The sequence below is a fragment of the Cricetulus griseus genome (assembly GCF_003668045.3).
Source record: "Cricetulus griseus strain 17A/GY chromosome 1 unlocalized genomic scaffold, alternate assembly CriGri-PICRH-1.0 chr1_1, whole genome shotgun sequence".
Taxonomy (NCBI): domain Eukaryota; kingdom Metazoa; phylum Chordata; class Mammalia; order Rodentia; family Cricetidae; genus Cricetulus; species Cricetulus griseus.
The window spans coordinates 107,447,396-107,472,681 of record NW_023276807.1 but is presented as its reverse complement, the minus strand read 5'-3'; the positions used below and the strand labels follow the sequence as shown (position 1 = coordinate 107,472,681).

The 25,286-nt window shown below is 48.3% G+C and overlaps 1 protein-coding gene across 1 annotated transcript in view; it reads left to right on the top strand.

Annotated features, from left to right (window-relative positions):
* The window catches only part of Wdr1 (WD repeat domain 1), a 33,416-nt gene extending 8,394 nt beyond the window's left edge, over window positions 1-25,022 (top strand). The window contains exons 3-15 of the mRNA XM_027387031.2: window positions 69-159; window positions 4,474-4,621; window positions 5,638-5,818; window positions 11,883-11,960; window positions 12,130-12,210; window positions 12,519-12,752; window positions 15,388-15,475; window positions 17,119-17,275; window positions 18,340-18,427; window positions 20,700-20,810; window positions 21,573-21,746; window positions 21,996-22,140; window positions 23,862-25,022. Coding sequence (XP_027242832.1) covers window positions 69-159; window positions 4,474-4,621; window positions 5,638-5,818; window positions 11,883-11,960; window positions 12,130-12,210; window positions 12,519-12,752; window positions 15,388-15,475; window positions 17,119-17,275; window positions 18,340-18,427; window positions 20,700-20,810; window positions 21,573-21,746; window positions 21,996-22,140; window positions 23,862-23,968 — 1,683 coding nt within the window. The 3' untranslated portion in view covers window positions 23,969-25,022. The remainder of the gene's footprint in view (window positions 1-68; window positions 160-4,473; window positions 4,622-5,637; window positions 5,819-11,882; window positions 11,961-12,129; window positions 12,211-12,518; window positions 12,753-15,387; window positions 15,476-17,118; window positions 17,276-18,339; window positions 18,428-20,699; window positions 20,811-21,572; window positions 21,747-21,995; window positions 22,141-23,861) is intronic.
* The last annotated feature ends 264 nt before the right edge of the window (window positions 25,023-25,286 follow it).

The following is a 25,286-nucleotide window of genomic DNA, read 5'->3' as shown; positions in this document are numbered from 1 at the left end:
GGTTGGGAGCCAGCAGCTGTTGGTGCCTGTACAATCCTTCTGTTCAGCCTCCACTTTTTTCCCCACAGAACCCCGCTATTGCTGACATCTACACAGAACATGCCCATCAAGTGGTAGTGGCCAAGTATGCACCCAGTGGGTTCTACATTGCTTCTGGAGGTAATGAATGCTGTTCATGGACAAATGTGTGGCCCAGGTAGCATCTGCTGACTTGGGAATGGGGTGGGGGCTGGTTAAGGGCTTGGAGAGCACCACTGACTAGCTTTACTTAAGATGATGAGAAAATTACAAAGCTCCAGGGTGCCAGTAGCAGACCTAGAATGGACACTTTGTAATTTGCTGTGTTCCAATGTTCTAGCTGGAGGTCAACAGAAACACTTCTGTGAGGCCCCTGAGTGTCTGCGCTATGTTGTTGGAGCTCTGCCTGGGAATGTGGTGGTTATTTTGTGTCAGTCCACTGGCTGCTCCTTTCCAGCCAGCCTTGCAACCAGTGCTGGCCTTTATGCCAGGCCCCCAGGCCTGAGCCTCTGTATGTCAGCAGGGGACTGTGGCAGATGGGGCAGGCAGTTATTTGCATTTGTGGGAGCTTATACTCTTATCTTTTAGAAGTAGAGTTTAACCATTTACAGATGAAACCAGAAGCAGAGAAGGTAGAGTGCTACACTCGGCATCTCATTCATTTATCCACTCAAATCATTCATTCCTTTTTCTCATTCAGATATCCAATAAACAGTTAATCGCCTACTTTCTTATCTCTGTTTCCAGCACAGGGAGGGACAGTGTGAATGACTGATGGCTGAGAGTGAGAGCCCAGGTACTTAGACAGAGCAAGGAGAACTGGGATTTTTAGGTGCTGTGGCCATCTTTATCTACCCTGCCCTCATATTCTTGGTGTTGTCTAGGAGATGGCAGGCTGCAGGGCCGGGAGGGCCTGCAGCTCACCCCTTCCTGGTTATATATATACAGCCCAATAATTTACATTCTTATACCTTAGTTCTCTCTGTGAACTGGGACTGCAGATAAAACTTCCTGGGTAGGTCGAGGATCCAGCAAGGTGATGTGTGTTTGGTATTTAGTAGCACAAAGCCTGCTAGGGATGGCTGTGGCAGCTGTCATTGAAGCTGGGGCACATGTAAGAGAGAAAGGGGCCCTGTGCTGACAGAGGCAGGACAGCAGGTGTGCTGTAATACTGAAGGGCTGGGCTAGGAACCTGACACATTGTGGGGCACTTACTCTGTTTGTGTTTAGATATTTCTGTTCTATGTAAAACAAATTCAGGTCTGGTGATCTGTTGTACCTTGTAGAGTTTTTTGCTTCTGGTCCCACTTGCCAGCAAAATGTCTATTCACTTAAACCCCAGGATTTGGCTGGAGCGCCTTTTAAAATTGTGTTTAACACATGGCTGAGTACTCTAAGAATTCTATTAGGAGAAGAAGGTTGCTGGTGAGGGCAACCACCCAGCTTGGCAGAGCTCCCACTTTGCCATCTGCACCTGAGAGCCTGTGGGCCTAAACCTGGCCTCAGTATCCCCATGGGGCTGTTGAATGAGACAGAAATCTGATGGCCTTCAGATTGGATGCAGTCTATGTAGAACGCTGATGCAGAGGGTACGACAAAGGACAGTCCATGAAAGGGGACATTGGTATGGTTTTGATGTCATCTTAAAAACTCTCTGGATTGCTGGCAGAATGGAGGGAGCTTGTGGGTGAAGGTCACATTTTCACATTTCCAATGTATTTCTTTGAGGAAGGCAAAGTGATTGTTAAGGGTAACAGTGGGACATTCGCTGTGCACATGAAGGCCCTGGGCTAAAAATAGTGCTGCATGTTTGAATAAGGGAGGAGGTGGGGAAGCTTAGGAAAGGCTGTGATGTCATGGGTAGTCTGGCTGCTAACAGGTGTGCCCACAGGGCTGGATCCCAGTACCCTGAAGCCTACATCTCTCTCGAAGCTGGGGTCCCAGTTTCTTTGAAATATATAGATGCTGTCAGTCTAGCTGGCCAGTCGCTACTAGAAGGCAGAACCTTCTGGCAGGAATACTAAGTGTACATAGGGGTCTGAGTCCCTGGAGCCTGTGCCTCTGAAAAGGCTCTTTGATCATAGGAGCTGTTTCTAGGACAGTCTTGGTTTTCGTCAACATCTTGGGGTGATGTTGGTGCTTGTCTGCTCCGCTAGCCCCTTGATTCTTGACAGTGGTTCCCAGACAGCCCTGGGGATGCAGAAGTGCCTGATTTGACCCACTCGCTGTCCAGGACAGGCTTCCTAAAGGATGGCCTGAGATGAAGGCTAGAAGGGGCACCACAGGGAGGAGAGGTCCACAGGCTGGATCTCCTTAGGGAATAAAAGCCATTCTGCTCAAGTCCTCCTCCTCCCACTTCAAGCCCCATGGCATTTGATGAGCAGATGTGTGCTCTCAGTACCACTTGTGTGGTGGTTGAGAAATGACATAGACTCAGAAGCTCCCTTGGCTCTGCCCCCTGTCCAAGTATGAACATGAGTTTGCTAGAAGTAGCCCACTCCTGATGTCACATAACACTGGGCAGTTTTTCTCCCAACCAACAGATCATTGAAAATGATCTATCTATTTCTCAGCTCTTTGGTTACTGGTACCTACTCTGTCCTCAGCACCCTGCATGGGATTTGGCTCCAAGCTCACATATGATAAATGTTGAGGTCTACTCTGATAGGTTGAAGTTTTGATCTCCAGTCTCCTATCTCTTTCCTGTTCCAACTTCCTCTATAAAGAGCGAAGTGAGCCCGGAGGAAGAGGCTGCTAGTCTGGTGGCAGAGGTGTAGTGCATGAATGACTGGACATGAGTTGAGGAATGGACGGGAGAACTACATGAGGAGTGGCAGCAAGTCAATGAACCAGGGCATAGAAAAGCTGGGTCCTGCCCTGCCTGAAAGAGAAGAACACTTTCCAGTCTGTCCTTTTTGACTTGTCCAGGGAACAGTGTGGGCCCTAATAGGGAGGAACCTCATTGTCGTGTGTACATGAATATGTATCTGTGTGGTGCATGTGTACATTTTTATTCATGAGTGCATATGCAAACGTGTGTATATAGTGTGTAGGGTGCCTTGTATGTTGGGGGGGCAGTGCCTTTCCTATGTACACACAGGATATAGGGACAGCATTTCAAGTCTCATGCATGTCCTGGTTCTAGACCAGTGGTTCTCAACATGTGGGTCACAACTCCTCTGGGATTGATTGGCCCTTTCACATAGGTCCTCTAAGATCATTGGAAAACACAAATATTTACATTATAGTTCATAACAGTAGAACATTATAGTACAAAGTACCAAAAAACCAATTTTGTTTGGAGGTCACTACAACATTAGGAACTCTATAAAGGATCACAGCATTAGGAACATTGAGAACCACTGCTATAAACATTGGCACTATGTTTTTAGTATGCAGAGCCTTAGTTCGTGGTTTACTTTTAACAAGAACTGACTGCACCCCAAGGAGTAGCCTGAGACTTAACACGAGACTTCTTTTTGACCTCAGCAACCCTATGAAATGGCTCTGTAGGTAATGGTTTTACAAAGGGGCCATGTATGAGGTCCTGATGAGGTCCAAGAAGCCCACATACAGCCAAGACAGATTTGGTTCCTGAAAACTTGACTCACAAGGTCTGGATGCTGGCTGTTGCCCTTCACTGCAGTCACCATTGCTGTCCCTCACTTCTGCTTAGCCCAGACAGGGAAGCTGTTTTCAGCTGGTCTGGCATCCTCGGGAAAAGGTACACCCTGCCTGCCTTCTTAGAGGTCATGTGAGCTCTATAAGCCTGAAGAATTAGGTAAAGCATTCTCATTTCTTCCCATGGCACAGGCATGGTGCTAATTTGGGAAGAGGTGGGTGGGGTGCCAGGTATTCTTTTCTTTACAATCTGCTGGCAGCATTCCATTGGGAACAACTCTGCCTCACAGTCTGTGTTCTTTCCTTATACCGCCTACACCTCATTCATCTCACAGAAGCATTTTACTCAAACCTAGCTCTTATGAGTGGAGAGGAGGAGCAAATGCTCGGGAGACTGAGACTGCAGATCTGCCTTTGGGAGCAGGGCTTATAGGGTGCAACTGGACACAGGCTGTCACAGCATTACAGTCTGCTAAGCTGCACCTGCACCTGAGAGGAAACGTAGGCTGTGTAGTATTGTCATACTTCAGAAATGGAGGGTTTCAAGCCAAGTGTTGTGGAGACTGTGCAGGTGCTCTGTAAATCATACAGGAAACTGCTTTCTGGTGTACTGGGATTTGACTATCCCTTGGCTTTTTGTATTCCTACATAAGGTTTTCTGGCCAGGTGGAACACAAGGGTACTGTGACAACTGTGTGTAGGCAGCACCTTGATTTAGAGTGGCTGAGTGTATTGCCTGGACCAGAAGAAATGGAGCTGGTGCTGAGGGTGCTGTGGCCATGCTTCCCTGGCTGGTGGTGAAATGTGACCCTTCTACCCTGTCGTGTCCTGCAGATGTCTCTGGGAAGCTAAGGATCTGGGATACCACACAGAAGGAGCATCTTCTAAAGTATGAGTACCAGCCTTTTGCTGGGAAGATCAAGGACATTGCCTGGACGGAAGACAGTAAGAGGATCGCCGTGGTCGGGGAAGGAAGGGAGAAGTGAGTCATTAACCTCAGCCCCTCCCTGCCCCCACCCCCATACTTGTGCTATGGCCTGCCCCCTTGTAGAAACAGGTTGCAGTAAGGTCTGTATTGGCACAAATGTGGCTCAGCTCCAGAGGATGCCAGCACTCATTTCTCAGTATTGTGACTAGTTGGAGCCACTGACCCGTTCAGGGCCAGTTTGTCATGTTATCAGAGAGACTCCACATCACAGTAGAAGTGTCACCAGGGCATAGGCATCTCCTCTGTCTACACTGCAATGTCCTAAGTCCGTTACCTCCTGGAGCTCTGGACTCTAATTGTTGTACCTGCACCCCAGGCAGCAAGAAAGGGCTAGGTGGTAAAAAAAAAGAGAGAGAGAGAGATGTGTTACTTTATGGGGGAATCCCCTCAGTGGTTACACATGACCACTCTGAGCTGCAGGATGGGCAGGGCCAGTTTTTTTCTTCTAGATGGGCCCATCACTTGAACTTTCTCTGTGCATGCCAAAGAGGTGAAAAGATCTGTTGGGGAGGTGGTTGCCCTATCAGGACTAGTGTCCAGTGGGGTGAGAGCTGCAGCCCAGGTTTTTCTCCTAAGTAGCTATAACAATTGGTTGTCATGGGTACCAGCACCGAGTGGGCTAGCTCCTTTCTACTAGGAGATACCAACTTGCCTATTCCTGGCCTTCCCAAAGAAACTTAGGAAGTGATGAAGCCAGAAAGATGTTCCCCAGTGCTGCTTCCTGTAGCTCCATCCTTGGTAGAGGTGCTAATACTGGGCCATGCAGACATGGACAGCTGGCCCCTTTCCTACATAGCCTCCATCTCTTCTGAGACACCTTTGGACATGAGCTTTAAAGCCCCAAAGCAGTCCTTAGTGCATATCAATCCCTATAGCATCCTCAGATAGGCCTATGGTGGATATTGCATACCTATGCTCTAGCAGCTTGACCATTGGGGTTCCCATTGTCTTTCTGGGATTGATTTTTTTTCCCCCCCTCTCTTTCTCTCCTTGACCCTGACTGGGGAAAGGTTTGGAGCTGTCTTTTTATGGGACAGTGGCTCTTCTGTGGGTGAGATCACTGGACACAACAAAGTCATCAACAGTGTGGACATCAAGCAGAACAGGCCCTACCGACTAGCAACTGGGAGCGATGATAACTGTGCAGCATTCTTCGAGGGCCCTCCTTTCAAATTCAAGTTTACAATTGGTGTAAGTGGGCTTTCTTTTCTTAGGGTGGTTTTGTGGGTGAGTTTTGTATTGAGACCATGGGACCTAGATAGATGTGTTTAGATATGGATGCAGGAAGGTAGTAACAGTGTATGCTCTAAGTGCTGTAACGTATAGGAAGCAGATTTAGTGGGGAAAATAGACACTAATGGGGAATTCTTAACCCTGGTCCTCATAATTCTAGGCCCCAGGCTGGGCACGGAGGCTCCAGTAGGGAAGGACATGCTCCGGATAATGCGAGTGTACATAGTATTAGGGTAGGTAGCAAAATGCCAGTTATTTGGCTCTGTTGAGCTGGGCTTGCTAAGCCATCAAATTAGCAAAAGATCTCCCTCCAGGACATCTATCTGGATTGGCCTCTAGGGTACCTCCCTGCAGAGCAGAGATGCCTGGAGTGGAATCTAATTGAGGAGTCAAGTGCTCAACCTTTTTCCTAGGAGCATTGTGCATTTTAATCTGGAGGTCTGTGCTCTGCAGTTGTCCCTGGCTTGGCCAAGTGATAGATTCTTTCACCTTCTGTTTCCCATAACAGGATGGTGGTCTGTGGGGCCTTGTCCAAGACACAGCTTGTAGTAGTGCTCATGCCCTGTCACTGCTGTAGTGCTCAGGCTGGCATTCTGGAGTAAGGGTGGGTGACAGGCTGGTGGTCAGGCTAACACACTAGAGTGAGGACAAGTGATAGGGGAGAAGACTCTGATGTGGGCAGCCCTTGGGCTTTCTTGCTTGCTCTGGCTTTCCTGGTGACTGTCCTATATACCATGAACAAAGCAGCCAATACTAGTTCTGGTAATAGGAGAGGCAGTGACTGTTTAATCAGAAAGGACATGTCTTCTGTCCTTGGAGGTAGTTGAGTTTGAAGCTTCTCCAAGGTTTTCAGACTCATCTTTCATTAATGTCAGTGGTTCCAGTGTCCGTACCTCATTGGAGAGTAAATAAGAGAATATCCTTAAAGAAGAGCAGTTCCAGTGTCCATACTTCATCAGGGATTAAATGAGATAATATCCTTAAAGTGGCTTGCTGAGGAGAACTGTTAATTTTAGTATTTTAGTAACAAGTCATAAATAGGGACAGCATTCCTGGCAGGGGCAAGGTCAGGACTCATGCAGTACGCAGTTTCCATAAACAGGTCTTGGCTTACGGTACAGATGACTATCTAGGGATTTCTTCTTTGTAGTGAAGTAGGCTCTGTTTCATTCCTGAGGAAGCTAAATAAAACCTGTGTGTCCAGCAGGTGTGCTGATCCAAGTTCTTCTTAACTTCCTGTAGTTCTCATCCTGGTCTGTTGGATCTACCATCGGTAGGTAGTGGTGGCATGGCTATTCTGGGAGCTTTGTTGAAAGATGCTGCTCAAGGCCAGTGTTCTTAAGCAGGGTGAATGTTAAGGAATGCTGAGCTAGCGATCTCTGGGGTCTGATCTTGGGGGAGGGAAGATGATGAGGTTTCTGTAGCCACCAGAAGCTGTCCTGCTTCTAGTGACGCTGTCTGCCTTCCCCAGACCAACCCACACCATTTGGCTTCTTGGTCTGAGCTATTTGTAGGTGGGGCTCCATTGCCTGTAGCAGGAGTGATCCATCCTCTTGAGCATGTGGATTAGACTTTAGAAGAAAGAACACAGCAGCTGAAGAGCATTTAATGGAGCCATAGGGTCAGGGTTTGTTGTTGGCAAGGAGCCTGTGCCTGCACTCTTCACCACTCACTGGGAGCTCCTTTGTTACACAGTATCCTTCCCCACATTCTCAGCTGGCCCTGTCTCTAGGTGGCACCTAGCACAAAACTGGTTGGTTCTTCTACCTTCCAGACAAGTGTGCCTCTGCTCTCAGACCAGAATCCACCACCACCACCCCCCCCCCCCCCGGTCCCTTTGTAGGGAGAGTTCACATTTCCATCTAAAGCTATTCCTACAGGCCCAGCTGACATAAGGAGAGAGGGTCCATTGGTAAGGTGCTGGAGACTTCCAAGTCAGTAACTGATTATGTGTCTGACCTCGGCCTGCTGGCAAGCAGGGGTGAGGCTGCGGTCGTAGGGCTGGACAGAAGGCTATCTGCCCTGCTATGGCTTCCTTTCTGCTGTCTTCTTAAGGTGGGGTGGGGTGGGGCGGGGTGGGGCAGGGCAGGGCAGGCAGACCCTTTGCTTTGACCCAACTAAGGACAAGTATGCTGACAGATGGGAAACAGGTAGCCTATGGTAGGTGAGGCTCTCAGTTAAAGATGGACTGAGCAACCACATGAGGGTTCTGATAGCAAAAGCTAGAGCTGTAGTGGTTCTCAGGAGTCCATTGAGCGCTTCCTAGTGGAAGGCTTTAAAAATTAAAATATGTGAGGGTGTTGGGTTTTTCGTTGTTACCATGTTTTGTTAGGAAATTAACTTTTTAAACTGAAGTCCAAATAGCAATCCCTTTGTCACCAGATCTTTCCTTACTGTCCCATGAATGCTGAACACCAGGCTTCTTCCACTCCCTTCTCTCTGCAGGCCAAAAGGCCTGTGCTGGCTAGAATCTTCAACAAGTGAACAGCCCACAGGCACTCTGTCCCTGAAATCAAACATCCAATCTCCCATCTACGTTCTACTTACAGCTCATCTCTACGCAAGAGACCTAGGGCTTGTAAGGGTCTCCGGGCCAAAGTGGATGGTGACCTTATAGGAGCTTTTCCAAGCAATGGACAGGAGCATCCCATAGTGTGTCACTGGGACAAGACACAGTTAGAGAGTGAGTTCAAACTGCTGCCTCATAAAGCAGTTGTTAGGAATTTCTGTGTGGTATGTGATAAAACCAACCTGGGATGTGCCAGCCTCAGAAGGAAAATAGTGGCTGAGAAAAAAATAAATAGGACTTGATCTACAAAGATCATATCCACCTTGCTTATGCACATCACAACACTGTTAAGAGCAGGGTATAGACTTGAACTATTCTGAAGTGAGCTCAGGTTCACCCATAGCCAGACTTAGTTATGCCTCCCAGCCCTGGCTACCAGACTTGGGTCTTGTCTGTGTTTGAAGGTGGTGTGGAGAAATGTTTCTCTTGGAATGGTCCAAAGCACTACCTGTTTGCACCCACTGTGGTTTTTTGATGTAGTAAGTGACCTTAAGAGGTAACCCTCCAGGGTCATATATGGGAGACCATGGATGAGATGGGCAGGTTTCCCCTAAGGGTTCAACCTTGGCCTTAGAAGGACTGAGTAGGACCACCTTCTTGCTGCTGGCCATCCCTGTCATTGCCCAATGGACCCATGAACAAAGTGGCCATGGTAGCAGAGATAGAGGTTTTGCATGGGATTGACAACATGGACTTCACTCACCAAGGCTGACCTGGCTACAGCTGTTGATGAATGTCAGATTGTCGAACTGCAGAGACAAACACTGAACCCTGAGCCCCAGTATGGCACCATTTCCCAGGGTGACCAGAAAACAAGGCAGGTAGGACTACATGGGACCACTTCTTCATGGAAAGGATAATGCTTTGTCTTTACTGGAGTCGATACCTATTCTGCTTATGGATCTTCTTTCTTGCATGTAATGCTTCCGGCAGACCGATGGTACTTGAGGTGTCAGTAAACATCCCAAAGAACACTGGGGATACTCTTTGGAGGTCTTTGGCAGGCCCCTATAGGTGAATCACTGAGGACACCTTTGGGATTTTGGAGCAAGGCTATACCATCATCTTCAGATAAGTGTTCTACCTTTTAGAGAACATTGAGAATTCAGGAGGGCCTCTATAGAGGTCCTTCATGAGCCAACCCACGTAGTAAGCATGTCCATGACAGTCAGGCCATAGGAGCCCAAGAGGGCCTGGATCCCATCAGTGGAGTGGATTTGAATGTCTGCTTGAAGCTTATTTTCTTGGTGGTGAGATGATGAGGTTGGGGGAAGGTGGGGATAGTATAGGGGAATGGGAGTGGGGAGTGGGGTTGGAAAGTAGCTTCTTGGGGAACTCACTGGCATAGCTGTTAACCAGGTTTAATGAGTGTTAGCTACAGGGGGCCAAGAGTAGTTCCAGGTGATTGGAACACCTTCGCATGAGGTATTAGAGACTGGACCTATGAGGTTGAATGTGACCCCTCTGGATGGATGGCCCAGGGACCAGAAGTCTTGTCTGGCTCAGTGAGTGACTGGTTCAGGCAGCCATGTGAGGCAGCTGAACCTTTGGACTCACTGAGAAACTTTCCAAACTCCCTCTTCACTGCTAGGCCCTCTCAACGGGAAACACTATCCTTAGCCCTCGTTTTCTTTGGCTAATAGGCTGCTGTTGGCTGTTTCTGCTTGCCACAGGGTCTATTTCAGGAACAGGCATGTCTCCTGCCCATGTACACAGTGGTGCCTGGCTGAATTGCAGGAAGGAATGATGGGCTAAGGCTCTAAATGGGCTCATGTAGGCTCTATCACCCCATTCACTGTATGCTTTGCCCAGTCTTCTCTTGGCCTCTTAAACTTGTGTGGTCTCTAGGGCACAGGACCTCACCCCAGCCAGGTTGTGTGTTTTCTAAGAGAGACCACAGAGGTAGAAGCTTTGGAGCTTGGTCACAGGCCATGTTTGAAGTCCTGGAGTCTGTGTGTGGCTTCCAATATTGCTTCCTAGGATTGTCCTGCATCAGGTCAGGCTAGTAGTAGGTGTGTCTGTTTGGCCCCAGGGAAGTAGTGACAAGCAGTTTGTTAGAGGCTCGAGTTGAACACTTGCTGTCTGTCTGCTTTTTTCTTATGTTCCTTTCACACTGACAAGTCGGCACCCCGTTCCATCCTCTGGTCTCCAGGCTTCTCTATTGGTATGGGCACTTTGGCCTCTGAATTGTAGAGTGCCCTGGTACTCTGTCAGGGTCCAGGAGTGTGCTGACACAAGTGTGGATTCTTTGCTTCCTTTCTGTGGAATAGTCAGAGTGGGGATTTGAGGAGCCAGTGTGAGGTCCTTGTGCTAGGGGTGGGGTTAAGGGGAAATGGATACTCTGGTCTAGCTGTGGCTATATGGTACCTCTCTAGTTTATTTGACCTTGACCCAAAGATGGTGTATATCCCACCCCACAGTGGTCAGGAAGGGCTTTGAGCCCCATGACTAATGGATATGGAGTACAAGCTCTTTTGTATAGCAGGTTCCTTTGCAACCTGAGATAGATGTCTGAATGGGTGATATGGGAGATAGATGGGTGGCAATAGGAGATAGATGGGTGGCAATCAGTCTGAGGAGTTAAAAGCTCTGACCCTCTTGGATGGCTCTTGACCAGAGCCCGCCCAGGCCTGCCAATGTAGGCAAGTCAATGCTGGCCAATAAACTGGAGCCTGCATTTTCACAACTGTTGCATCTCAAGTTACCCAGCTTCTTTAGGCCTTGCACTCTGCTGTGAGGAGTTTGCCCTAAAGCTTGCCATGGCCTCTCTGCATGTAACAGTGACAGCTTGTGACAGTGGCAGAGCTGGAAGCATATAGGGCTTATGAGACCCTGACTTAGGAAGATTTTGACTCCGTGCAGTGTGTGAGTTGTGCCTACTGAGAAACTACAATTAAGCAGATGAAGATAGTGGCCTCTGAGACAGGTGGATGTTTGAGATTAACCAGAAGAGCAAAACAGCAAGCAAATACAAACACAAGTAAGGACTCTCCATAACTAGAGTGGGGGTCCTTGGTGCCATCACTACGTCCCAAGGCTGGGTACTGCCATGACCTGCCTTAGGCTTTGGTCTCAGACTCTTCGTCCTGAAAGTCACAGCCACTGCTTGATTTCTTTTAAAATTCACTTGCTCTTCAGCGAATACCCCCAGAGCTAACAAGGCCTAACTAGGAGTGCCTTATGTGGCTATCTCAGAGCCCAGTAATTTAGTACATAAGCTGTCTGGGGCTTCATAGGGAAGAGGATGCATCAGAAGGCACTTGATAAGGGAGGCGGGCCTGGCTGGAGAATAGCCTTTTGTACTGTGCTGTGCCATGAGAGACTGCCTGGGAGTTTCTCTAAGCTTGAAATGTTCCTATGGACTGATGAATATTACCAATGTTTAGGGCAGTTGGGGTTAAATAGAGAAGTTTTGTGAGCTTTGTCAAGTTTGTGACAGCCCTCTCTCCACAGGATCACAGCCGCTTTGTCAACTGTGTGCGGTTCTCTCCTGATGGGAACAGGTTTGCCACAGCTAGTGCCGATGGCCAGGTAAGAACTGAGACAGAGAAGGGAAGTGCATGGTAGTGCTCCCTGTTCCCCACTTCCTAGGGTATCAAAGACTGCTTAAGGCTCCAACTGTCTAGCTATCATTGCAAGGGAAATGGTGGGCTAATGGCACATTACACCAGCTTCTACATAACTTGTTTGTTTCTTAAAGATATTCATTTATGATGGAAAGACAGGAGAGAAAGTGTGTGCTCTTGGAGGAAGCAAGGCTCATGACGGAGGAATTTATGCTGTGAGTATGAATATGTTACCAGATTTGCTGGTTTTAATTTGGCCAGTTCTATGTTGATAGAATGTAGTCATAGATTGTTTTGAATCTAGATGAATATTGATGTAAGCAGCTAAAGAGTTGAGCCATGGCACAGAGCTTTAAGGTCATAGTCAGGGTGGGAGCAGCCAATGGCTAAGCAGGAACCCTGGGGGCTGGGTCCATCCTACCACCTTCATGAGTTCCCTATTCTCTTGTCAAATGGTGGCTGTAGGCTGCTGCTTTGTGGGCTCTGAAACCCTCTGACATATGGCACTGTTTTGTTGAAATAGATTAGTTGGAGTCCCGATAGCACTCATTTGCTATCTGCCTCTGGAGATAAAACCTCTAAGATTTGGGATGTCAACGTGAACTCTGTGGTCAACACATTTCCCATGGGCTCCAGTGTCCTGGACCAGCAGCTGGGCTGCCTGTGGCAGAAGGACCACCTCCTCAGCATCTCCCTGTCTGGATATATCAACTATCTGGACAAGAACAACCCCAGCAAGCCCCTCTGGGTCATCAAGGTGAGCCTTGTTATAGGCATGGTGTGGATTGGGAACAGACTCCTGTGGTCTGCTCTGAAAAGGGGCAACAAGGATGGCCAAATGGAAGCTGAGATGTCAGGCTTGCTTGGTCTGCAAATTTCAGCAGAAGTCGGGTTGGTATTTCTGGTTAATAATTAGACACCAGAAGTATTTTGAGCAATGCTTGATTGGGGTCTGCATTGTTCTCTGAGTGGCTTGGCTTTCTTTTAGGACTTGTATTGTGCCTCAAAACTTCAAGACCAGACCAGGAACATCCTGAGTGTTAGGGCAGGATATAAATCATGGAGGATGAGGTGGGAGACCAAATGAACAAATGAGGGGAGGGGGCTTTCAGCCAGGAGTCGGCGGGCGTGGGGTTAGGGGGTGGCCTTGAGTCTGAATCATGGTGTAGCCAGATGGGGCAGGAACAGCCTCCAAGATCACCTTTGCCCTGTCTTCTGGAAGACCCCAGAGTCCTTAATGGCTAAGCTTTATGTTCTGAGAAGACACTACATGGGGCTGGGAGGTCAGGAGGCTCCTTTCTTCTGTATAATCTCACCTATAGAATGGGAACTATGACCCTGCGTATTTGGGTTTCTACAGCCAGGCTTCCATAGTTGGGTTGCTATTGCTGTGATGAAATACCATGACCCAAAAGCAAAATAGGGGGGAAAGGGTTTATTTGGTTTACACTTCATATCTGTCCATCATGGAGGAGTCAGGATAGGAACTCACACAGGACAGGAACCTGGAGGCAGGAGCTGAAGGAGAGGCTGCTTTTATGTTTTTCTCTGCCTGCTTTGTTATAGAACCCATGACCACCAGCCCAGGATAATACCACCCATAATGGGCTGGGCCCTCCCCCATTAATCAATCACTTACTAAGAAAATGCCCTACAGGGTGTCCTATAGCCTAGTCTTACTTAGAGAGGCATTTTCTTAATTGAAGTTCTGTTTTCGGATGACTTTTGTTTGTATTGAGTTGGTATAAAACTATCCAGCATACAATCTTCCTGCCTCCTCCTAGCCCCCATCCTGGTTGCTGATAATTTCCAGAATTTACATTTTAAACTTTTCAGTAAAAACCCCAGCCCAGCTCTTCTCTCACCAGTGCAGCCTGGTATTCAAAGTACCCAAATATGCAGGGTCATAGTCCCCATTCTATAGGTGAGATTGTACAGAAGAAAGGGGCCTCCTTACCTCCCAGCCCCATGTAGTGACTTCTCAGAACAAGGTAACGTGGCACTGGCCCCTGGGGACAGAATTGGGAGCCCCTCTATTGTTAGGTCCCAGACCAGGGTTGGATGTGTGACAGAACATGGGTACACCTCTGCAGGTGGGAAGTTGTGCATGGGGAAGACAGAGTTTCCCAGAAATAGGCACTTCTGTGTTGTGGCTCCAGTTCAATGAGAAATTTTGAGACTTAAGTTTTCAGAGAAACCTATATCTTATCCTCTTTGCACAGCTGTCTGGATCCTGGCAGCTGGCAGCTGGCAGCTGGCAAGCTGGCATTCAGCCTGCAGAGAGCATGAGCTGTACCAGTGAACCAGAAGTTTGAGACTGGAATGTGATTCTTAACCTGGCTACATGGCTACCTTACCTGGGAGCTTTATGGCAAAGGGTTTCCTGACTGTCCAAAGGGCCTCCCCAGGATCTCTCTGGAGCTGGCCTAGTGGTGCTTTCTCAAGCCTATTCCTCAAAATAGAGGGTGTGTGAGAACCACCCAAAACAATTAGCTTGTTCAACCACCTGGTCTCTGAGAGGTGTGCCGAGTGCCTAAATCTTAAATCTCTCAAGCAAGACTGTTGCCAGAGGCCACCAGGAAGCACACAGGTCCCCCTGGAATCTTGATGAGCTTAGGTTTTTATGCAACAGGCCAGGCAGTCTGCTGCACTTGGGTGAGGCCTGTGGTGCACTAAACAGAGCACAACCTGGGCTCATATCTCTTAAGTTATACAATGCATTCTCAAGGGCTGTCTCTGTTATCTGAGGGTAAATGCCATATTGTGGTAACAAAGGAGACCCACGGGGGATCCCTGAAACAAGATGTAAGGAGGAAGCCCCAGGCATGAAGCAGACCAGCAAGCTATCAAGTGTTGCTGGAAAATAGCAGAGGCTAGAGGGGACTCGGGAAGGGTGAGGTTAGAGCACACTTGCTATCTGAACCCATTACAGAGGTGAAAGGTGCTCTCTAGAGAAACCTGTGTATACAAGGTCACCTGCTTCATCAGTTTTGAAGGAAGGGGTACTAGGAAAAATACTAAGGAGGACCTGAGCCAAAGTGGTCACACCTAGAGCACCAGGGCCTCCTATCCTGGCTGTCTCACTCCCTGTGAGAGACCCAGCTGATGTGCTCATGGGTGGCAGCAGGGGCAGCATTTCCTTCTCTAAGTGGCTTAGGTCCCTGAGTGCAAGGCTTTGGTGTAGACCTTGTCCTAGTCCAAGTACGTTTTGGGTATTGAGGGAATAATGATGGTTTGTCAGATCAGCTGACTGGGAGATGGATGACTGACTTTGGCTCGTAACTTATTTGTGGGCAGTATGTTTGCTGGGGTGCCAGCACAGTCCAGCTAATGATTGGCAGAGTGTAGGATGTGCTACCTTGGCTCACCCCATCCCATTGTCTCCCTCTCAGGGTCACAGTAAATCCATCCAGTGTCTGACAGTGCACAGAAATGGTGGCAAGTCCTACATCTATTCCGGAAGCCACGATGGACATATCAATATCCTTTGACTGGAGAGCTGACACAGACACTGGCAAGAGAGAGGACTTTTCCATTCCCATGGTGCTACAGGCTAGTCCAGCCAGATGGCACCACTCCCAGCTGTACTTACTAAGCAGGCTGACCTCTGGTACCTTTGTCGGCACTTGGTGCTGTGACCTGTCCAGGCTTTAGGCAGAAGAAAGCCCTGGACCCTGCTTACTGCTCAGCCTAGCTTGGTGCTTAAGGTCTCTGCTCTTGAACTCCCCTTAGCAGAGGGACTTTGTTTTAAACATGAGGAAACTGAAGCCCTCAGAGGCAAGGTGCCTTTCCTAAATAAAACTACATGACCTGTCAACAACAGAGTTGGGGCCAGAACTCAGGAGGGAGTGGGTTCTCTGTATTCTTTGCCCCCAGTTAGTTATGCTTTTTTAGGTGTATAACCATTAGTGCATGCCTATCATGCTTGTGCTCTGTTGCCTGTTTTGTGCACTGACTATGAGGCTTCCTTTGCATGATGTCCTCTTACCCACATGTTGCTGGCTTCCTGGAGGAGGTTGTCCCAGTACCTCACAGCATGCCTCCCAAACTGACTTTGTCTCAGGTTTTCACAAGACTCAGGAAGATTTCCCATCCTAGAAAGGGTGGATAACACACCCTCTGCCACTAGGCAAGGAAAAGTGTCAGCTGATGGCTAAGCAGCCCCTAGGTGAGTATGTCCTGTGATTGTAACCAGGGCCATCAGCACTACCTGTGTGCCTTAACCCACTACCCACTGTGTACTCACTTTTGAGCTGTGTCCTTTAGATTCTGCATCTGGATTTTCATGCCTACAGCTTGTGTATATTAGTCTCACACGGAACAGTGATGGTCACTTGAACTGAGAGTGTCTTTTGTTGTGCACTTCAATCACATCTTCTAATCCCTCAACACCCCAGGCTCAGTATCAATACATCATCCCTGGAAGGTAGACCTCCCCCACCCTCAGGCTGGTAGTACCCAGTAGCACCTGGGCAGTAGTTATGTGAGCATTGAGGCATAGCCAGCTTACCTGGGGGTGGTTGTAGCCTCAGCTGCTGATTCAGGAAAGATAAAATGAGCATTTGGCTCACATGCAGTGACATATGAGCCATGGTGCGCTCTTGTCAGATCAGGAGCCCACCTCAAAAAGGCTGTTCCCGAGTAGTTGGTGATGCTACAGTTAGAGAACCCCAATCTGAAACTGTTGTGGCCAAAACTGTTTTGTCCTTGTTCTTGTTTTCAGAGTCTGTAGTGTGTGTGTGTGTGTGTGTGTGTGTGTGTGTGTGTGTGTGTGTGTGTGTGTGTGTGTGTGTGTTAGAAAGTTAGATTTTGGGCTGTTACACATTAGGTGTGTCAGCTGTCTTGGCCATCATAGACAAGTCTGCCTGTGTCCAACACATTGGCTTTACATGCATTCTTAAAAGAAATCTGTGCTATTTATTGCCTAGGTCCTTTGGCTAGTATCCAGGCTGCCCCAGTAGCTCACACTGCCTTAGTTCTCTGAAATTCCAAGCTTGGCCATCTGTGAGAATACCTCCTGTCCTTTCTGTGGTAGCTTCTGCCTGCATGAAGGGCAGCCACGCCTCTCCAGAGCAGTAGATATCACCATCCTAAGGTCTGGTTTCTCCTTAACCCTATTCCACATTACTGGGATTCCGAAACAGGAGAGAATGACTCCTTCTCTGGAAAAGGCCACACAAATCAGGTGTCCAGGATGACGGTGAATGAGTCTGGGCAGTTGGTCAGCTGCAGCATGGATGACACTGTGCGGTACACCAACCTCACACTGAGGGACTATAGGTATGTCCTGCCCGAGGAAGCCAGCCATTGCTCTAGAGAGGTCCAGAATGAGCCACAGGTGCCTGTAAGGTTCCAGGTCAAGTGGTTCCTATCTACCCTTTTGTTTGTTTCTGAACATCATTCAGGTACTAAGCCTAGGGGCTAGATAGGCTGGCTGCTCCTGGTTGTTGGCTCAGAAGCAGACCCACTGACCTTAATGATATCTCCCTACCCCCACCCTGTAGAGCACTTCTAGGTAGACTCCATCATGGTCTTTTATGACTAACATCTTGCTAGTAATGTGTCTGACCAGGAGAAGGATGGGTTGGGGGGCTTACACTCCCCCACCCCACCCCAGGTATATGCCTAGCTGGCAACAAACCTACCAATGTGCGCTGCTGTGTGTTCTGACTAGTGGCCCCTGGCATCTGAGAATGAAGGCACCCCAGAACCCAGGGTTCTCAGCTGTCTGCTTCCTATTGCCTTGTGACATCACTCATGAAAGTCATCCTGTTGGCAACCCATGGCCATGGCTGCAAGGTTCAAGACCTGGGCACTCTGGAGGCCAACCATGGCTTGGCTCAGTTCTGTGGAAGCTTGCTAGTTAAATGTTTTCAAGAAAGATGGCTATAACTTATTCTAGATGTAGCATTCATCTAATATAAGAGGGAACTGGGGTCTTCATTAAAGGTTTCGGTGTCCTAGTTCCCCTCTGGAGAAGAGCAGCTATGACTCACAGAAGGAGCAGAACTCAGTTCCATACCTACCTAGAAAATTGCAGTCTTGGGCCTCCAGATGGTTGGGAATAATATGTCTGTATTTTGCACAGCGGGCAGGAAGAGTCTGCACAACTTCCTCTAACTGCTTGTTGCTGACACCTTTTCCTCACTCTAGTCTCCCTTTGTGATAAAAAGACCTCAGTGCCCTATTTTGTCACTTCAGATTTTAGCAAGTTGTCCTTCAGCAGAGATTACAGTAAGATATTTTTCACATAGTTAAGTGGTGCAGTTTTTGCAGTGCGTATATGGATATCACACCAAGCCATCTGAATGTGGAAGTAACCTGCCCTCCCTCCTCCCCAACAGTGGACAAGGAGTTGTGAAACTGGATGTTCAACCAAAGTGTGTAGCTGTTGGTCCTGGGGGATATACTGTGGTCGTGTGCATTGGACAGGTATGGTTGGCTCCATTTTGACCAGAAGTGGTGAGATACGAGATGTAGAGTTACTGTCTAGTTTCTGAATTCCACCCATTCCCATGTTCTGATTTCCTTTTCCGATGCTGTGATGAAACATAGACCAAACTAACTTGGGGAGGACAGGGTTTATTTGACTTTAAGTCTGATCAGAGGCCATCATTGAGAACCAGCAGAGCAGGAAGTATGAAGGAATGCTGCTTACTGGTGTCCCACAGGCTTATCCTCAGCTAGCTTCCTTACTTCCTGCCTAGGGATGGTACCTCCCACAATGTATTGGCCCCTCCTTGTGTCAATTAGTAGTCAAGACAGTGCTTCATAGGCCTATCTAATTAAAGCAATTCTTCAATTCCCTCTTCCAGGTGACTCTAGGTTGTGTCATGACAAGTACCTGCAGCCAGTGTTTTGTGCTGCAGGCTCATTTGGTTTGCCCATGCATGGACTCACTGTGCTACTAGTTAGGGCCTGTTAGGCAAAGTGCTGCCCCCTAAATCGAGACACAGGAAGAGGGCAAAGCTGGGCTTTAAGAATGAGACTGACGTGTAGAGCCATCGGTCCATGATATCTTAGGCACTCAGCCATTCTTTGGATCTCTGCCCTTACCTACTGAAGCTCACCCACTTAGCTCTGTGTAATTCCTAACAGAAGCACGGGGTGGTCATGAAAATAACAGTTGTCATACTCGATGTACAGCTTAGCTTTGAGGGACACTGCCACATGAAAATCAGGTAGATCCCAGGCCATGCTAAATTCTAACTCTCTGCAGTCCCTGCCTATCTTTTCCTCTAGAGTGTCTAGAACAGAACCCTTGGCTCACATCTGTGTCTGACCTACTTTGTGCAGAATTCTGCTTCACAACATGTCATCTCTGCAAACCCAGGCATCCCATCATGTGGTCTGAGCCAGCAACTGACTAGTGCTTTCTATTGGCTTGAGTGACAGACCCTGCTGAAGAAAGGGCCATTGAGGATCTATCCACCCCTCCCTGGTTTGTGAAGCTGATTGCTAAAGGGAGAGTGGATTCTGTGTCCTAGATAATCACATGCCACTGCCAAATAATTACTGCACTCAGTCTGGGCAGCCACAGGCACAAAAAGGAATGTGCTGCGTGGGGTGTCCTGGGCAGCTGCTGCTCCATGGCAGATCTGACAGCCCTGTGTCAGCACCTGGCCCTGGTGAACAGTGCATGAGGACTTAGGGCCTTTTCTGCAGCAAGGCCTCAGACAGACATCTCCTTGTCCCAGGCCCCAGTTACCTCATCTGAAATCACAGTGGCCATAGGCTGACCCCGTCTTTGCGGCTGATCAGAATTAGTCAAGGTGGGTGAAAGTAGGGATTCAAACTGCCTGCCATTCAGAAGGTGGTGGCAATTTCCTTCACGGTCTTAGAAGACTGAGGGTACCATCTCCCAATAGAAGGGCTCTTCTCTGTGTACATGTGAGTACACCATGTTAGCTGCTGCTAACAAGCCCAGGTCCTTGTGTGACCTTGACCCCTAACCAGCCCGTAACTTAGTCAATATCAGGCTGCCACATGTCTCTGAAGTCCTGACAGCAAACATATTGAAGTATCTGCTTCTTAGGCAAGCATGACTGGCCCCAACTTGGAGAGTGTGGTGTAGCCTTCTCCCACACAGTCTTCTGTCTTTCTTAGAGCAGGTAGGATGTGAGGATTTTCTTAGAGCAGGTAGGATGTGAGGATTCTCTCAGAACAGTCCATTTGCAACACCTCCCCCCATCCCTGCTATGCTGTGCTGCTGAGCTGCTCCTATTTCCTGGATCTGGGGTGCACAGTTGTTCCCACAGAGCTCCACTGCTGCCCTAAAGGACTGGACAGACACTCAGTGCTCAGTGTCCAATAACCTTTGTCATGGATAACACACTATCCTCCAGGCTAAACAGAAACCTGCACTATACAGGCATTAGCTGTTTCTTGTGACCTAGGATCTAGAATCCTCAGAATCAGGCCACTGCCCCTGATGGTTAACCCAAGTCCCTTCCTGATACTTCTGCCCTTTGCCCTTTAGAGATCAGCACCTGACATGCTTGTGATAGAACATTTTCTCAATTCTGGCCTGCGACTAACAGTACCATGGTCCTTTTGTTGAGGAAGGAAAAGTCTCCATCAAAAGATTGAGACTGATGCAGGTGTGCCTTAGAGTCCAGAGCCCCTAAGCAGAATCCACCTTTCCTGCTGATGAGCAGTGTTGTCTTAAGGGGCCACTGATCTGACTACATCTTCCCTGTCACAGATTGTCCTCCTGAAGGACCAGAAAAAGTGCTTCAGTATCGACAACCCTGGCTATGAGCCCGAAGTCGTGGCCGTGCACCCTGGTGGGGACATGGTGGCTGTTGGGGGCTCGGTAAGACCCTTTATTTTGTGACCTTGGAGCCTGGAGAAGGCCAAGGTCTTGAGTGTATGCTGGAATCCCAAAGATAGGCTCCAATGGTAGTGAAAGGATGAACTTGCCAGTGAGATCAAGAACAAGCAGATAGAGAGCAAGCTTGCTTCTTCCATGGCCTTTATATAGGCGAGCAGCAGATGTAGCCCAGATTAAAGGTGCATCATTTAATCCTGACTCAAGATCTGGATTAAAAGTGCTTCTTCCCACTTTTTGGATCCTTTAAATAAGGAAAAATAATCCTCACAGATGTACCTAGCCACTTAGGTTTCCGTTAATTCCGGATGTAGTCTACCAGCAAGAATGGCTATTAACTCAAGGTGTACCTGGCACATGGTGACAGGAAGCATGCTGGAGCAGATATATGTACCTTGCCAGACACAACTGGCGCCCCAGAGGTTGGGAAGCTATTTGTGCCGTTTTCTTCAGGTTGACCTTTCAGGGAGCCATGAGCACTATTTTAGGGGGTCTCCTTGGCAGCCAGCCAATACAGAATGAGACTGGGGAGGCTTGGGGTCCAGACATTTCTGCCCAGGTAAGGAGGAAGCTGAGATTAAATAAGTAAGGAGTATGTGAGGAGGAAGCAGCTGTTTCTTGGCAGCCAGAGCCCCAGGCATGGACTGGTGCCTACAGAACCATGGCAGAGCAAACCCTGACCTTCCCCTATGACAGGGCACATGGTGTGTATGTTAAGGAGTGACTGCTTTGTGTCCCTGCCTACAGGATGGCAAAGTGCGTGTTTACTCCATCCTGGGCTCCACGCTAAAGAATGAAGGCAAGCTCCTAGAAGCCAAGGGGCCAGTGACAGACTTGGCCTACTCCCATGATGGTGCCTTCCTGGCTGTGTGTGATGCCAGCAAGGTGGTCACAGTGTTCAGTGTGGCTGATGACTACTCGGTGAGTAGGGTGCAGACCCCTATATACTATACTTGAAGGCACATGGGAGGACTCTAGCCAGGTGCTCTTAGGCTTTGACTTCCTCAGCTATGTCTTCATCTCCATGAGTGTCAGACACCTGGTGGAGCTATTGGGAGGATGCTGGTAGTGATCAAGGACATTAGGGCTTCTCTCTGTTACTGGGAGGAAGGACACATAGTACCCTGGCCAACACTACAATCTAACACCTCTGTTTTCTTTCTATATTAGGAGAACAATGTTTTTTATGGACACCATGCAAAAATCGTGTGCCTGGCTTGGTCACCAGACAATGAACACTTTGCCTCAGGTGGCATGGACATGATGGTGTACGTGTGGACACTTAGTGACCCAGAGACCAAAGTTAAGATCCAAGGTAACTCATCCCTGGGCCTCAGGGGTCAGTTCTCTGACCATGCTCCCTAAGCTCAAGTGACCCTGGGGTTTGTGCTTTAAGTGACCTGAAGGAGATGATGTATCTCCATCCTTTCCTCTAGCACACACCAGGCACTCTGCTGGCCTTGCAGAGGGATCTTAAGACATTGCTTATGGCAGGAATGCTTGATCTCCATATGTAGGAGCTACATGAGGAAAAGCTTTTGACACCTCTCTTCCCCACCCTGCTCCTATGCCTAAGCCCACAACCACCAAGTTAGCTCAGTCCCACCATGGTGACGGCAGCAGAAGGATAATGGGAACCATGCTTTTCCAAGTAGCCATAATTTCAAAGGAGACATTTTTAAAGCATTATTTTGATTATCCATCATCTTACCACACTGATCCTGCTGGTAGCTCCATGCTAGGGTCCAGAGTCACATATGGCTGGTGGTCTGACTGGAACGGCTATATTCCATTTTTATACTGTCCCCTTCACCTACCCTGTTACAGAGGTGGCAACCTTCTGTGTTTATGGGAACAGGGATCCTAGCCTATCTTAAAGCTGTACTCAGACCACTCCAATAGCTGCAAGTTAGGGAGGCCCACTATATCCTGCTGTGTCAGTGTTCATGGAAGGCAGACAAAGAAGAGGAACCCAGAAGCTGCTTCCAAGGAGCCATTTTGGTTTGTAAGGAAATCTAGAGATTTCACAAATGAAATGGATTGGCAAGTTACTCTGTCAGCACTAGAGGTGCCGAGAATGGGACTGGCATCTGTCTGCTGTGGTCACAGACTCCTGAACACAAGGTGCTCACACCTGGCCTTGCCGTGGAGAGTGCTGAAACTTTGGAGTTCTCAGGCCCAGGTGGGGCTGATCTAGACTAGAAGCTACCTGGGCCATGGGACTAGGAATCCTGTCCAGGGACCTCTTTCCTGGAACTGTGAGGTCCCTGGAGCTTTATGAGAAGTTTGAGCTGAAGGAATCACAAAGGTTCAGTCTCATGGTTGAAGTCAAGAATAATGGAGGTGAGAGGACAGCTTGAGTCCCATTGCTCCAGTATGACTTCTGGAGGGGACACCAGTCAGGTCCTCAATCTCTTTCTTGTCCATACCCCACCTCTTCCACTTTAGTGCTACATAGGACACTAGTGACAGGACCTCAGCAAAATCCAAAGACCTCAAGGTCTTTGTTCGAAATACATAGCATCATTTGCATATAAACTGACACAATGTCGGTACACTTCAAACCACAGTTACTTGGCTAGCAGTGTACATGGCATATAAACACTTGTTGTGCTGTGTTGATCTGAGAATAACTGATTTGTCTGTTGAGCACAGCCAGAGCCATTGTGGAGCTGGCTGTTTTCCCTGTTTAATTGTTTGAGTCTGTAAATGTGGATCCTGTGGAACCGCATTGTGTCTGTTCTATCTTGTCTGTTCTGTTGCTGTGTGTGTGAAAAGGGAGAATCATCAAGTGTTGGGACTTTTAAGAGGAGCCACTTGGCGTGGGCAGTAAGAAGCCTGGAGGTACTATTGGTTCGCCTGGAATTGGTGCAAGGCTGAGCTCTGTCCTCACAAATTTGTCCTTATGAAAGTGAAGCTGCCACTGTGATAGTTTCTGGTTCTCACTGACAACTATAGCCCTGTGGTTCTCTTCTTACTCAAATATAGGGAGAGGCAAGGTGAGCCTGTTTCCTCAAATTGCACTCTTTTTCCCAGATGCTCACCGGCTGCACCATGTCAGCAGCCTGGCCTGGCTGGATGAGCACACATTGGTCACCACTTCCCATGACGCCTCTGTGAAGGAGTGGACAATCACCTACTGAGGACGCCGCTCACCCCACGGACCGAATCAGGGACTAGATTTTTAACTGCCTCAGAGCACCCTTCTCTTAACTATTTCTGTAACGCTCCCCTTCCCGCCTGTCCCGGGAGTGAGCAGGGCCTGCGAATACCCTCCTCTCTACAGGGAGTCTATGTCTGTACGCGTCCTTCTGAAAGCTTTAGACAGTAACAGTTTGCACATGAGAAATAAAGCAAGCACTTAAACAGCATGTGGAGCGTACCTGAAAACTTACAGCCCACCAGACCGTGAGAGCGTGGAACATTCCAGAGGCAGCAGCCTCCAAAGCACAGACCCCAGCCCCTGTGGCTCTTGCAGCTTATCAGGAAGCTGGGTAGGGAGCAGGCCACGGCTCTCCTTTCCCATGCAAGATGCAGCTGCACTGGAGAGGAGGAGCTGCTCTGCAGACCCCTGTGTCAGCATTCTGGGTAGAGCAGGTGTCTACTCCGTGGTGTAAGTCATGTTACATGGCTGTCTCCCTGGAGTTATCCCCAGATCCCATGGGGACATGTGAACCTTGATCTCATTGTCAGATTTTGTGCTTGATTTTAAGAATGGAATCATGGGGTTTTTTGGTTGTTTTTTTTTGTTGTTGTTGTTGTTTTTTTTTTTTTTTTTTTTTTTTTTTTTTTTTTTTTAATGTATCTTGACTGTTGTCTGTCTTGTTCCTGAGCTGGCGTGCTGACAGTACCATGTCTAGGCGAGTAGAGCCCTTCATAGCCAGACTGAGGCTATGGTCACATGATCACCATGCTTCAATGTTTTCCTGTCTCTTTCCCTCCTTCTCCCCTGGGCCCAATGCAGAGATTAAGGACAAGATGATGTCACTGTAACTTGTCATGTTTTTACCTTTTTTTTTTCTTTTTCAGTGCAGAAATTAAAGTAAGTATAAAGCACCGTGATTGGCAGTTTCTTTGCGTGTGTCGGAATCACTGGTAAATGTTGGCTGAGAACAATCCCTCCCCTTGCACTTGTGAAAACACTTTGAGCGCTTTAAGAGATTAGACTGAGAAATAATTAAATATCTTTTCTCTTGATTGTGGATCACTTGGCTCTGTGTGGTGATGCATGTGGGAGGATGGGGCACTTGGTAGGGTCCTTTCAAGCCCACACTGTGGCCATCACATGGAAGGGTAGCCCTAGAGAAACCAGGACTCCTTTTCCTGTTCCCATCTTTGCTTCCAGACCCCATATGGCCCACCTGACCCCATATGGCCCACCTGACCCCATAGGACCCAGGTTTCATTTTAAGCTGAGCATTGGACCTGATGTTGTCTAGATGTTTCCTCGCCCTACTGTCT